A 15,637-nucleotide genomic window follows, 5' to 3' on the forward strand; every position below is an offset into this window, starting at 1 on the left:
ATGAAAGAAATTGAAGACAACACAAACAGATGAAAAGTTATACTGTGTTCTTAGATTGAAAGTATCAATATTGTTAAAAATGACAAAACTATACAAGGCAATTTACAGATTCAGTGCAATCCCTATCAAATTACCAATGGCATTTTTCACAGAACTAGAACAAAAGAAATGTTAAAAAAATTATATAGAGACAGGAAAGACCTCAAATAGCCAAAACCATCTTGAGAAAGATCACAGCTGGAGGATTCACAATCTCTGACTTCTGACTGTACTACAAAGACACAATAATGAAAAGTATGTTCCTGCCACAGAAACCAGGCACATAGATTAATGGAACAGGATAAAAAACCCAGATATAAACCCATGCACTTATGGTCAGTTAATCTAAGACAAAAGAGGTAAGAATATGTAATGGATAAAAGACAGTCTCTTCAATAAATAGTGCTGGAAAATCTGGGCAACTATATGTAAAAGAATGAAATTAGAACTTTCTCTAATAACATAGACAAAAATAAAGTCAAAATAAATTAAAGACCTAAAGATTTGTAAGACAAGATCCTAGAGGAAAGCATAGAATACTCTTTGACATAAATCACAGCAATATGTTCTTGGATCTGTCCCCTAAAGTCATGGAAACAGAAGCAAGAATAAAGGGGACCTAGTTAAAAGAATCGAAGCACCAAGTAAACCATAAATAAAACTGAAACGACAGCCTCTGGGAGGGAAGGAAATATGTGCAAATGTTGCAACCAACAAGGTATTAATTTCCAAAATATACTAACAGGATTCAAATTTAAAGAGATTCCCAGCTCCAGAGCCTGGGCAGAAAATTACTCTGCTTGTGCCTTCAAGTGGTTGTTGAGTGTGGTCCATGTACAGTTGATCTGTATCATGATTCATGTGCCTCCATGTGCATACACACATACACACAGAGGAACAAAAATTTCACAAATAACATTACTCTTGCTCTGTGCTCTATTTTCTGTGATACCAGTTCTATTCTAGTTCATATAAATGATAAAGTGATAGTCACGAGGCACAAAATTGATTTCCTGATCCATTCATTGCACCTGCATTTTGACAAACACCATGCCTCACCGTCCCCCTCCTGGGGGCTTCTGGTCCATGTTAACATCACAGCAGGAGCTTCCCTGTTATTCCAGATTCTCAGAGCAGCCCTGCAAGGCTAACCCGAGTTTGCATCAAGTCTTGGGAAGATTAATAATTTACCCTGAGTCTAATAACTAATGAGCAGTAAAATCAGAACTGAGAATTGTCTGATTCCAAGTTTTTTTTTTTCAATAAATGTTAGTTGAACTAAATGATGTTCTCATCAGATATTTTCCTGAAAATTTTTTAACATAACATAACATCTTATGTTAAAAAATCCTCAAAAGGATTCCCCAAACCATAACAAAAGTGAATAAGTATGGAGCAAAGCCAGAAGATACCACTCCTACTGTCCTGTCCCTTATTTAGGCAGCATCAGTTTTGAAAGGGGTTTACTTGTTTATGTGTCTTTGGCTAGTAAGTGTCAGGAAAACATGCTCAAAATCTTACCCCTCCTGAATCAAGAGCCCTTTGTCTTTACAATGTCTTACTGGCTCAGAGATGAAGAAAGTCTGTTGGTTTGGTTACATGAAGTTAACTTGTCTAAGTGCAGAGAACTTAAATCTCTCTTCCCCCCAAATGAATAGGAAGCAGTGATGCTTGTATCTCAACACCCTAATTTAGGGAACTTGGGGAGCTGAGAGCAGACTCTGCAGAAGGGGAGCCCAGTACTGTTTCTTTGAGTTGCCCCACTCGGGTGAGCCACTCAGATAATGAACTCGCAGCATCTTCCCTGGCTGCCTGCTTCCTGTGATCCTTGGAGCAGCAGCGAGCTTCTGGGGTCCTCTGTCTGCCTCTCTCCCAGGTTCATCCCACCATACTGCTGACCCCACATGAGCAGATCAGAATTGGGGGAGAGGGGATAGGAGCAAGGATCTGGGTAGGAACCAGAGACAGGGGAGTAGATACATAGACCATCAGTCCTGGGGGGATCTTTTGAAGATGAATACTGTGTTTTTAAGAAGGTACTCCTCAGTTTGTGTTCAAAATTCAGGAATGAGCAAAAATGAAATCTCCTCATAAGTTATTTCCTTGAACAGAGCAAGTAGGATGTATGTTCATCCTTTGTGCTGAGGATCTGAAGTAGGTTGATGTACAAAGTAGGTTGATGAACAAAGGATGTATGTTCATCCTTTGTGCTGAGGATCTGAAGTAGTTAAGTATGTTTCCCAGAAAGAACACTGATTGAGATTATGTTCAGGGAGCAGCTGCTTATCTGAAAGGATCTGGAAAATGAAATAGTAAAAATGGAGAAAAGAGGAATATTGGGGCGCAGCCTCTCCTTGATTGGCCACGTTGTCTGTTTTAACCTCATGGAAACAACTGAAGGATGAGAAATTGCCTGCACGTATGAATCTTAGGGTTGATAATTACAAAGAGTAAAAAAGTTTTGTGAAACTCTGAAGTAGAATGATGGTTCCCCTAACAAAGAACTCTTACCATTGCACAGATGGTTGTTTAGTCTTGGTTTTGAATTCAAGAATTTTAAAGAAGACCTTAAATTTGGGTCTTGGGAGTTTTCAGTTCAGTAATCATTTTGAAATGTATGAGCAGTGATTTCACCACTTTGGAGGCATACTGGCCACTTAATCAACTTTGTGCAATAAAGCTCCTATATAATGTCTTTTTATATAGGATTTTGCTTAGGGATACACATTTTTTGGTGGTACACCCTGAGTCTTCTGCATTCATTTGTCGCTCACCAGACTTAAAACAGAGACAATATTGACAAGGTATAGAAGGCTGTCGAGTGTCATTCTTCTTCATGACTAGGAAAAAGAAATATCTGTCTTCTTCATCTTCTCAGGCTTTTGTGAAGTGAGGAGGAAAGTCTAGCCCCAAGGCCAGGCAGGATTTTGAGGCTGGTGATTCCGAGCAGTTCCGGGCACTTGTGGCAGCGTCAGGTTTCCCCTTGTTCCCACACATGTGCATCCCCTTGTTCTGCCCTCTTCACTGAAAGGAACCAGTTGGGCTCTTCTCTGCTGCTCATATTCTTGTGGCCTGGCTTATTAGAGCCTTCCAGAGGAAAATGTAAATGGTCTACAGGAGCTTTTGTACAAGATTCTCTCTTGAAACTTAGAAAAAAGGAAAGGAAAGTGAAGTTGCTCAGTCATGTTGGACTCTGCAATCTGGTGGACTGCAGCCTACCAGACTCCTTTGTCCATGGGATTCGTCAGGCAAGAATCCTGGAGTGGGTTTCTATTTCCTTCTCCAGGGGATCTTGTTGACCCAGGGATTGAAACTGGGTCTCCCGCATTTCAGACAGATGTTTTACCCACTGAGCCACCAGGGAAGTCCTGAAACTTGGAAGGACATATACATTTCTAGGGCAGTTTACTTGTGGCTCCTCCAAAAGTTGAACAGGAAAAGTTATTTGAATAATTTTATTATGACCCAGTCATAATGGGTTTCAGGTCATCCTGACCTTGCAATTAGTAGTAAGGAGGCTCTGTGAGGCAGGTCATCCTGACACAGGTGGGAGAATGTGGGGATCAGGTTGACGCAGAATCCGAGGAGATCTCTACGTGGACAGAGGTGCTGCAGACCCCAGGAGATGACTTCTCTTTGCACGTGTGGGGATGTTCCTTTCACACAAGTGGAGAGATTCCATATCCTAGAAGACTGTTTGACCAGTGGAGAAAAGAGCTTAGTTTATTCTTCAGTGCCAATGTGTAAATATTTAATGGTTTTGCTTTGAGTCACAAACCTAACTAATTATGCTATTGATATTTCCCAGTCACACTAAGATTGACAATTAATTTATGTAGATCTTGATGTAAAGTTTCTCCAGTAATTATATCCTAAGTTTGCATGTGTGTGCTTAAGCCCATGGTCCCAGGAAGCCTTTTTTTTTTTAAGGAATTAAATCCTTTCTCTTCTTCAGTTTTTCTCTTAAGATAAAAAACTTCTTCAACACTTTTTTCTTCTTTTAATGTTCAATAGTCTGGAGGATATTTTGTAGCACACTTTGTACATGGAAAATTATTTTATAGATAATGTTTTCTAAATATACATTTGCAATTTTAATATTAATAATTACAGTAATTTTGATATTTTATATTTTAATTCTGTTCTGTAAGCATTGGGATATAATGAAAAGTGGTTAAGGTAATAACATTCAGTATTTTGGGGTATTTAGGAACCTGTTTTATTCACTGGAACAATGAGGAAAAATCTGGATCCTTTTAATGAACATACAGATGAGGAACTATGGAATGCCTTAGAAGAGGTAATTTATTAATGTTAAATATAATTAACTGTTAGCATCAGTATCCATGCATGTAAATTTTGAGCATTGCAGGTAACTAAGAGGAGCTTAACAGTTTAATTGACTTTGTTTACCTCCTAGAAGAACATTGATGACATGTGTACACTTACAATGTTTATTAATTAATGATGATGAAAATCAACAATATAATGCCATGTTCCCATTTTAGCTTTTTCCTTAAAACCTTGAATGACTAGCCACATTATCTTGTCCTTTGCAGAGCACTAAATTAGATGTTAAAGCTATGGGATAAAATTCTACTAGTGATCTAGTGATGTCATTACCCTAATCACTTTCCAGTGTTCATTTTATTCCTCTGGTCTTAGGGAACATCTACTAAGTGAGACAGTAGTAGTTTTTCATTATTAACTGAAAGATGTGAATGAGGTCAGACCAATAAAATGAGGAAGTTTCATAGTAAAGTGTCTATAAAAGTATATTTTATAGTTGGAATATGAGAAAAAGACAGAAAAAAGAGATTCATGCAGTCATATCTGACTCTTTGCGATCCCACAGTCTGTAGCCTGCCAGGTTCCTCTGTCCATGGACTTCTCCAGGCAAGAATACTGGAGTGGGTTGCCATTCTGTCCTCCAGGGGATCTCTCCAACCCAGGGATCGAACCTGAATCTCCCACATTGTAGGCAGATTCTTTATTGTCTGAGCCACCAGGGAAGCCCTGGAATGTGAGAATGATTATTTATTGGTGATTATGTCATTTTAATGCTGAAGCATGAATGCAGGTAATGGAACCCTGGAGAATTTGCTAAGCTTTTATATGGAGAGGTTGATTTCTGGAGAATTTTCTGTCATTTTTTGTATCATGTTTCCCCTTGCCCCACTTCTTTGAATTCCCTTACCCTTGCATGAAACATTTTTTACTATTATCTTGCTGTTGGTTTGAATATTTAGTGTTGTCCTCATTTTACAAATTGATTCTACTGAGGGCAGAAACTCTAGACTTCTAAACCATAGACAGTCTTTAAATTTTTCACAGGACCTAGCTCAGTCTTGTGCTTCTAAAAAGTAAGCATGCGCATTCCTATACACTAACAATGAAAGATCAGAAAGAGAAATTAGGAAATGATCCTGTTACCATTGCAACAAAAAGAATAAAATACATAAGAAAAAACCTACTTAAGGAGGCAAAAGATCAGTACTCAGGAAACTGTGAATTTACTGACAAAGGAAACCAAAGTTGACACAAACAGATTGAAAAATATATTCTTGGATTTGAAGAATCAATATTGTGAAAATGACTATACTACCCAAAGAATCTACGGATTTAACACAATCCCTGTCAAATTACCAATGGTGTTTTTCATAGAATTAGGGCAAAAAATTTTACAATTTGTATGGAAACACAGAAGATCCCAAATAGCCAAAGCAATCTTAAGAAAGAAAATATGAAGCTGGGGATTAGGTTCCTTGACTTCAGACTACATTATTAAGTTGGCCAAAAAGTTCATTACATAAGATATTATAGAAAGACCCAAATGAACTTTTTGACAAATTCAGTGCAGAACTGCAGTAATCAAGATGGCATGGTACTGGCACACACAGACACACAAAAAACATAAATATGGATCAATGGAACAGTATAAAAAGCCCAGAGATAAAGTCACATACTTACGGTCACCTAGTCTATGACAAAGGAGGCAAGAATCTAGCATGGAGACAAGATATCTCTTCAATTAGTGGTGCTGTGAAAATTGGATGGCTACATGTAAAAGAATGAAATTAGAATACTCCCTAATACCATATTGGAGAAGGAAATGGCAACCCACTCCAATATTCTTGCCTAGAGAATCCCCTGGACAGAGGAGCCCGGTGGACTGCTGTTCATAGGGTCGCACAGAATCAGACACAACTGAAGTGACTTAGCATGCATGCATTCATTGGAGAAGGAAATGGCAACCCACTCCAGTATCCCTGCCTGGAGAATTCCAGGGACAGAGGAGCCTGGTGGGCTGCTGTCTATGGGGTCACACAGAGTTGGACACGACTGAAGAGACTTAGCAGCAGCAGCAGCAGCTAATACCATATACAAAAAGAAGGGCAAAATGGATTAAAGACCTAAATGTAAGACCAGACCCGATAAAACTGTTAGAGAAAACAAAGGAAAAACACTCTTTGACATAAATAACTACCAAATTTTTATTGCTCTCTTCATTTCAGAGAAGTGTGGCATAGTTCTTTAAATTTTTTTTGTTACACAAATCGAGTAATTGTTCATGTTGCTTTGAATTGATGTATTTGCCATTTAGTGTTACCCTTCCAAGCAAGCTCTGAAGTCTGTAATATGTAGATTAGCCTTGACTGTGAACAGGCTGATTTGGATGGAGGTCATACATTTCCAGCCGGAAATTCTGGTTTCTGAAAGATAGCAACACTGAGTCTTTACACACCCACCTGGCTTTCCAGCAACGTGAGGATTTTGTTTTCCTAAATCGGGTCAATTGCTTTATCTTTTCCTGCCCCCAAAGAAGTGCACCTCTGATCATTTAAGTCTTTGAGTCTATAGTGAAATTCTAGAAGAGAAGAGGGAAGAGCAGTTAAGTATCAAATGTAATTAGATAGGATGATCCACTGATCTTGCTGAAGAATGCTGAAGAAGCTGCAGTTGAAAGTGAAACAGGAGAATGAAAAAGTTGGCTTAAAACTCAACATTCAGAAAACGAAGATTATGGCATCTGGTCCCATCACTTCATGGCAAATAGATGGGGAAACAATGGAAACACTGAAAGACTTTTTTTGGGGGGAGGCTCCAAAATCACTGCAGATGGTGACTGCAGCCATAAAATTAAAAGATGCTAGCTCCTTGGAAGAAAAGCTGTGACCAATCTCAGCAGCATATTACCTTAAATATTACATTACTTTGCCAACAAATTTCCTTCTACTCAAAGCTATGGTTTTTCTAGTAGTCATGTGAGAGTTGGACTATAAAGAAAGCTGAGCACCGAAGAATTGATGACTTTGAACTCTGGTGTTGGAGAAGACTCTTAAGAGTCCCTTGAACTCCAAGGAAATCCAACCAGTTCATCCCAAAGGAAATCAGTCCTGAACATTCACTGGTAGGACTGATGCTGGAGCTGAAACTCCAATACTTTGGCTACCTGATGTGAAGAACTGACTCATTGGAAAAGACCCTGATGCTGGGAAAGATTGAAGGCAGGAAGAGAAGGGGACGACAGAGGATGAGATGGTTGGATAGTATCACTGACTTGATCGACATGAGTTTGAGTAAGCTCCGGGAGTTAGTGATGGACAGGGAAACCTGGAGTTGTGTAGTCCATGGGGTTGCAAAGAGTAGGACATGACTGAGCGACTGAACTGAATTGAGCTAGCTGATCTTGAATTCACAGGACAGGTTTAATGGTGAAATTATGACATCTTAAGAAAAATACTAGAAGTACTGGTAAATTATTTTTCTATTTGTTTCCCAGGTGATATATTTTTTCACAGATTCTCAGGTAGAAAAATTACTCCAGAATTTTAGAACACATTGTTCCATGGACAGAGAGGCAACTTTTATCTAAATTCTAAAAATGATGAAGTGGTAGAAGGGGTACATGATACTAAGATCTACCTTTATTTAAACTACATTTGGAGCTTTCTATAAAAAGAAATAGACGTGAGTCTATTTCAAAACTGAAGTATGTGGTTTTTGGATATTGCTTCAAGAGTTTACTGTGTTAACTTTGGTAATGTCACTTAGAGAAATCATCCCATCATTGTTTTTCTCTAGGAATTACTTCTTTATGACTGTTTTAAAGAAAACCTACCAAATCTTTCATTGAAAACATACATATGTGATAAAAAAATTCCTGAAGAAATAGAATAATGGGGTGATTTATCACTCTAAGTGTGTGTGTGTGCATGCTTGATCATGTCTGACTTTTTGTGACCCTCTGTGGAACTATAGCCCACTAGACTCGTCTGTCCATAGAGTTTTCCAGGCAAGAAATACTGGAATGGGTTGTTGTTTCCTCCTCCAGGGGATCTTCCCAAATCAGGAATTGAACCCGCATCTCTTGCATCTCCTGAATTTGGAAGGAGGATTCATAACTACTGTACCACCTGGAAAGCCTGTCACTCTAAGAGGTATCACTAACCAGTGAGGTCAATTTTTATATGAACTCAAAACCATAGTTATTAGTGTGTAAGTGGTGCCAAACTGGACTTGTGAACCCAAACTCACAGGTGGCCTGAGTGTGAGTGAGTAGGAGGGAATAGTAGGAGGGAATCACTATGTTTTCCTCTTTTAAAGTCCTCTAGTCCTGTTTCCCAGAAAAGGCACTGGGGACCCACTCCAGTACTCTTGCCTGGAGAATCCTGTGGACGGAGGAACCTGGTAAGCTGCGGTCCATGGGGCCGCTAAGAGTTGGACACGACTGAGTGAATTCACTTTCACTTTTCAGTTTCTTGCATTAGAGAAGGAAATGGTAACCCACTCCAGGGTTCTCGCCTGGATAATTCCAGGGATGGGGGAGCCTGATGGGCTGCCATCTATGGGGTGGCACAGAGTCGGACACTACTGACGCGACTTAGCAGCAGCAGCAGCAGTTCTGTTTCCTCCTTCTTCATTGGGAGAGATCGACATTCAGAAGGGATGCAGTCCAGTGGATGCTGTCCATCTCATCTTGGTTATTTTTCGAAATATGCTGAAAATACATTTTTTTACATACTGTAAATTAGCCATCTTACTATAAAGTGACAAAAATTCTTCAGTTAATTAGTGCTGATTCGGGCACTAAGAAGCAAGATAATGCCACAAGTATAACATGAATGTATCTGAAGAGGAAGCACCTTATCAATCAAAGGTTAAAAGAGCACAGTAGATCAAACTCTCAAAATGAATCACCAATGTGTCGCTTCTGTTAAAAAAATGAAAACAAAACAGCTGGGATTCTGGGATATGAAGTTAAGCATATGGTCTGTCCTGTGAAAACTGGGGAGGAAGTCACGCAGTCAAATGTTCGATGTTGATAGTGTCTCTGTTCGGACAGAAGTGTGTTTCATCTTACAGGAAACCGAGATACAGAAACCTGGGCATCAGTAGCCTGTGCATCAGGAACCACACGGTTCAGTCCTTGCGGTGGGACAGGTCACATGTCCACTTCCAGGCCCTGTGTTAGGTGAACGGGCTAACTTTACTAAGTTACTAAAGTCCCTTACTTCCCTTACTGCTGGTCCTGCTCTAGTAAAAGCTCTTCCCCATCTGTTTATTGCATTTCAGTGTCTCCTTCAGTCCACACCAGCCTTTCTTTTTGAAAAGTAAGAAGGTTCCACAAGATATAGAAACCATCTGACATGTGTGTTGATCTCCTGTGAGGGGTGTTGGTGCCTGGTTGGTAGATAGAGTACATGTAGTAGGTTACATTGAAAATGTTTATGGTGATAGAAATAGGGTGCCTTCAATTTAAGGGTATTATTTTTCAATTTTGTTATATTCTGTTATTTTCCCAAACTCAAAAACAGTCTGGAAGATTCTGTACTGAGATGTATAGTTTTGAATAGTATTATTTACTCTATTTTCCTTAAATCATAACTTTTTCAGTGCTTTTCACGTTTTAAAGTGTGAGGTTGTGATATCTTGGACCCAGTTAATTGTTATAATATATTCCTTTTACACTTAATAAGAAGATAGTGTTATGTATAAATTATTTATATATGTGGATTTATTTTCTAATTTATAGGAACAAATGTGTTACATGATGAGATACAGTCATGCCTTCATTCATACAGTCAACAAATATCTCCTGAGAACTTGTTAGACAGGCAGTGTTGCAGATTGTCGGGCTATCACAGTCATCAAAAGACAAAATCTCTACCCTTGGAGCTTAAATTCTCTTGGAGAAGATGGAAAACAAGTCAATGCATATGTAACAAGGTCTCAGTGCTGATACATGCAAAGGAGGAAAATGGAGCAGAACATGAAGAGAGGCTAGCTCACAGCATTGTTAATATTGGGCAATATCTATTGATCTGTCATAAGTTCTACATGTACTGATTCATTTTATACTCTATCAATGTTAGGAGGTACCCATCTTTATAATTATGACAATGAAAGGTTGTTGCTGAATGATAAGACGTTGGAATTCTTGGCCTCTGGAGGAGACACATTCAATCCGGGGTCAGAGACAAGGCTGGATCGCTCAGAGCTTTTGTGTAACAAAGTTTTATTAAAGTATAAAGGAGAGAGAGGAAGCTTCTGACATAGGCATCAGAAGGGGGCAGAAAGAGTATCCCCTGCTAGTCTTCAGCTGGATATTATATAGTCACTAGCAGTCTGTTAATGAAAAGAAAGGAATGTCTTAAAACTCAGAATGGCACCAGGCCCCTTATCCATAAATTGCATTTTGTGATAATCTTGGTACCAGATGATTCATCCTGGGCCATAAAACAATTGACTTGAATCTTGTAGAAGGGCAGATTACCATCAAATAGTTTCATTTACATAGATTAGGGGAACAATATCTGAATATAACATACTGGTTTGTCAAGTAGGTTGAGCCATTTGGCGGAACCAACTTGAAGACCGGGGTAAATGCATAGTACATTAACATAGCTTAAGACAAACATTTCCATAAGAAAAACGGTATTGGTTAACTCAAGCTTTGAGAATAGTTAGCTTCAGGTGAAACCAGGTGTCATGGCAACACAGCATTTTAAGAGAAACCTCCTTTTAAATTTGTATAGAGAAAGAAAAAAATATCAATAGTTTGTTTCCTCTGGCCACTTAAGAGAGATAAAAATGTCTGGCATTTGCAGCCTGTTTCCTCCATTTGGAGACCCCTGGCCTTCCTGCCTGTTACCCTCTCAATAATATAGTCTTAGAGCTTAGGAAGCTAAGGTAGAATAAGTTTAGTAACTTGCCCAGTTGGCAGAGCCAGGCAGGACTCATGCCCAGGCTGTCTGGCTTCAGGTCTCCATTTTTTTTTCCTCCTTTGGCTGTGCTGCTTCTTCATTGCTGCTTGCAGGCTTTCTCTAGTTGTGGCAAACATGGGCTAATCTTCGTGGCAGTTCACAGCTTCTCACTGACATGGCTTCTCCTGCTGTGACACCTGGACTCTGGAGCGCACAGGCTTCAGTAGCTGTGGCCTGCAGCCTCAGTAGTTGCAGCCTGTGGGCTCTAGAGTGTGGGCTCAGTAGTTGTGGCACATGGGTTCACTTGCTCCTTGCCATGTGGATCTTCCTGGACCAGGGATGAAATCCATGTCCTGTGCATTGGCAGGTGGATTCTTAACCACTGGACCACCAGGGAGTCCCAAGCCTCTAATTTATTGTTTTAAAATTTTCACATCACAGGAACATGGAAGGAATAGTATGATGAACACATACACACCTTCACCTGGTTCATCAGCTGTTAGTGTCTTCCCATATTTTCTCCATCAATATAATCTATATTTTGCTGAATTGTTTGTAAGTTGTAGAAATGTTTATTAAAAGTTGTATTTCACCTTTAAATACAAAAATGTACACCTTGTAAAAACAAGTACATTCCCTTATATGTCCTAACACAGGCATGTTAATCAATAAATTTAACAGTAATATTATACTATTATCTAGTATGTTTTCAGATTCTCGAGTTTTAGCTCTTTATTGTCTCTGCTTCTATTGTCTTTTTTCCCCATTTTATTTTTTTTTATTTTTTTATTTTTTTAAATATTATTTTATTAGTTGGAGGCCAATCACTTTACAACATTTCAGTGGGTTTTGTCATACATTGACATGAATCAGCCATATAGTTACACGTATTCCCCATCCCGATCCCCCCTCCCACCTCCCTCCCCACCCGACTCCTCAGGGTCCTCCCAGTGCACCAGGCCCGAGCACCTGACTCATGTATCCCACCTGGGCTGGTGGTCCGTTTCACCATAGATAATATACATGCTGTTCTTTCAAAACATCCCACCCTCACGTTCTCCCCCAGAGTTCAAAAGTCTGTTCTGTACTTCTGTGTCTCTTTTTCTGTTTTGCATATAGGGTTATCGCCACCATCTATCTAAATTCCGTATATATGTGTTAGTATACTGTAATGATCTTTATCTTTCTGGCTTACTTCACTCTGTATAATGGGCTCCAGTTTCATCCATCTCATTAGAACTGATTCAAATGAATTCTTCTTAACGGCTGAGTAATATTCCATGGTGTATATGTACCACAGCTTCCTTATCCATTCATCTGCTGATGGGCATCTGGGTTGCTTCCATGTCCTGGCTATTATAAACAGTGCTGCAATGAACATTGGGGTGCACGTGTCTCTTTCAGATCTGGATTCCTCAGTGGGTATGCCTAGAAGTGGTATTGCTGGGTCATATGGCAGTTCTATTTCCAGTTTTTTAAGAAATCTCCACACTGTTTTCCATAGTGGCTGTACTAGTTTGCATTCCCACCAACAGTGCAGGAGGGTTCCCTTTTCTCCACACCCTCTCCAGCATTTATTGCTTGTAGACTTTTGGATAGCAGCCATCCTGACTGGCGTGTAATGGTACCTCATTGTGGTTTTGATTTGCATTTCTCTGATGATGAGTGATGTTGAGCATCTTTTCATGTGTTTGTTAGCCATCTGTATGTCTTCTTTGGAGAAATGTCTGTTTAGTTCTTTGGCCCATTTTTTGATTGGGTCGTTTATTTTTCTGGAATTGAGCTTCAGGAGTTGCTTGTATATTTTTGAGATTAATCCTTTGTCTGTTTCTTCATTTGTTATTATTTTCTCCCAATCTGAGGGCTGTCTTTTCACCTTACTTATAGTTTCCTTTGTTGTGCAAAAGCTTTTAATTTTCATTAGGTCCCATTTGTTTATTTTTGCTTTTACTTCCAATATTCTGGGAGGTGGGTCATAGAAGATCTTGCTGTGATTTATGTTGGAGAGTGTTTTGCCTATGTTCTCCTCTAGGAGTTTTATAGTTTCTGGTCTTACATTTAGATCTTTAATCCATTTTGAGTTTATTTTTGTGTATGGTGTTAGAAAGTGTTCTAGTTTCATTCTTTTACAAGTGGTTGACCAGTTTTCCCAGCACCACTTGTTAAAGAGATTGTCTTTTTTCCATTGTATATCCTTGCCTCCTTTGTCAAAGATGAGGTGTCCATAGGTTCGTGGATTTATCTCTGGGCTTTCTATTCTATTCCATTGATCCATATTTCTGTCTTTGTGCCAGTACCATACTGTCTTGATGACTATGGCTTTGTAGTAGAGTCTGAAGTCAGGCAGGTTGATTCCTCCAGTTCCATTCTTCTTTCTCAAGATTACTTTGGCTATTCGAGGTTTTTTGTATTTCCATACAAATTGTGAAATTATTTGTTCTAGTTCTGTGAAAAATACCGTTGGTAACTTGATAGGGATTGCGTTGAATCTATAGATTGCTTTGGGTAGAATAGCCATTTTGATAATATTGATTCTTCCAATCCATGAGCACGGTATGTTTCTCCATCTGTTTGTGTCCTCTTTGATTTCTTTCATCAGTGTTTTATAGTTTTCTATGTATAGGTCTTTTGTTTCTTTAGGTAGATATACTCCTAAGTATTTTATTCTTTTTGTTGCAATGGTGAATGGTATTGTTTCCTTAATTCCTCTTTCTGTTTTTTCATTGTTAGTGTATAGGAATGCAAGGGATTTCTGTGTGTTAATTTTATATCCTGCAACTTTACTATATTCATTGATTAGCTCTAGTAATTTTCTGGAAGAGTCTTTAGGGTTTTCTATGTAGAGGATCATGTCATCTGCAAACAGCGAGAGTTTCACTTCTTCTTTTCCTATCTGGATTCCTTTTATGTCTTTTTCTGCTCTGATTGCTGTGGCCAAAACTTCCAACACTATGTTGAATAGTAGTGGTGAGAGTGGGCATCCTTGTCTTGTTCCTGATTTCAGAGGAAATGCTTTCAATTTTTCACCATTGAGGGTGATGCTTGCTGTGGGTTTGTCATATATAGCTTGTATTATGTTGAGGTATGTTCCTTCTATTCCTGCTTTCTGGAGAGTTTTAATCATAAATGAGTGTTGAATTTTGTCAAAGGCTTTCTCTGCATCTATTGAGATAATCATATGGTTTTTATCTTTCAATTTGTTAATGTGGTGTATTACGTTGATTGATTTGCGGATATTAAAGAATCCTTGCATTCCTGGGATAAAGCCCACTTGGTCATGGTGTATGATTTTTTTAATATGTTGTTGGATTCTGTTTGCTAGAATTTTGTTAAGGATTTTTGCATCTATGTTCATCAGTGATATTGGCCTGTAGTTTTCTTTTTTTGTGGCATCTTTGTCTGGTTTTGGAATTAGGGTGATGATGGCCTCATAGAATGAGTTTGGAAGTTTACCTTCTTCTGCAATTTTCTGGAAGAGTTTGAGTAAGATAGGTGTTAGCTCTTCTCTAAATTTTTGGTAGAATTCAGCTGTGAAGCCATCTGGTCCTGGGCTTTTGTTTGCTGGAAGATTTCTGATTACAGTTTCGATTTCCTTGCTTGTGATGACTCTGTTAAGATCTTCTATTTCTTCCTGGTTCAGTTTTGGAAAGTTATACTTTTCTAAGAATTTGTCCATTTCATCCAAGTTGTCCATTTTATTGGCATAGAGCTGCTGGTAGTAGTCTCTTATGATCCTTTGGATTTCAGTGTTGTCTGTTGTGATCTCTCCCTTTTCATTTCTTATTTTGTTAATTTGGTTCTTCTCTCTTTGTTTCTTAATGAGTCTTGCTAATGGTTTGTCAATTTTGTTTATTTTTTCAAAAAACCAGCTTTTAGCTTTGTTGATTTTTGCTATGGTCTCTTTAGTTTCTTTCGCATTTATTTCTGCCCTAATTTTTAAGATTTCTTTCCTTCTGCTAACCCTGGGGTTCTTCATTTCTTCCTTCTCTAATTGCTTTAGGTGTAGAGTTAGGTTATTTATTTGGCTTTTTTCTTGTTTCTTGATGTGCGCCTGTAATGCTATGAACCTTCCCCTTAGCACTGCTTTTACAGTGTCCCATAGGTTTTGGGTTGTTGTGTTTTCATTTTCATTTATTTCTATACATACTTTGATTTCTTTTTTGATTTCTTCTATGATTTGTTGGTTATTCAGAAGCGTGTTATTTAGCCTCCATATGTTTGAATTTTTAACAATTTTTTTCCTGTAATTGAGATCTAATCTTACTGCACTGTGGTCAGAAAAGATGACTGGAATGATGTCAATTTTTTTGAATTTTCCAAGACCAGATTTATGGCCCAGGATGTGATCTATTCTGGAGAAGGTTCCGTGTGCACTTGAGAAAAAGGTGAAT

General features: G+C 38.6%; 1 protein-coding gene across 1 annotated transcript in view; it reads left to right on the forward strand.

Moving 5' to 3' along the window:
* The window catches only part of LOC136144145 (ATP-binding cassette sub-family C member 4-like), a 147,356-nt gene that overhangs the window by 117,351 nt on the left and 14,368 nt on the right, over positions 1-15,637 (forward strand). The window contains exon 27 of the mRNA XM_065901805.1: positions 4,250-4,339. Coding sequence (XP_065757877.1) covers positions 4,250-4,339 — 90 coding nt within the window. The remainder of the gene's footprint in view (positions 1-4,249; positions 4,340-15,637) is intronic.

This window comes from Muntiacus reevesi, chromosome 11, assembly GCF_963930625.1.
Source record: "Muntiacus reevesi chromosome 11, mMunRee1.1, whole genome shotgun sequence".
In the NCBI taxonomy this organism is placed as follows: domain Eukaryota; kingdom Metazoa; phylum Chordata; class Mammalia; order Artiodactyla; family Cervidae; genus Muntiacus; species Muntiacus reevesi.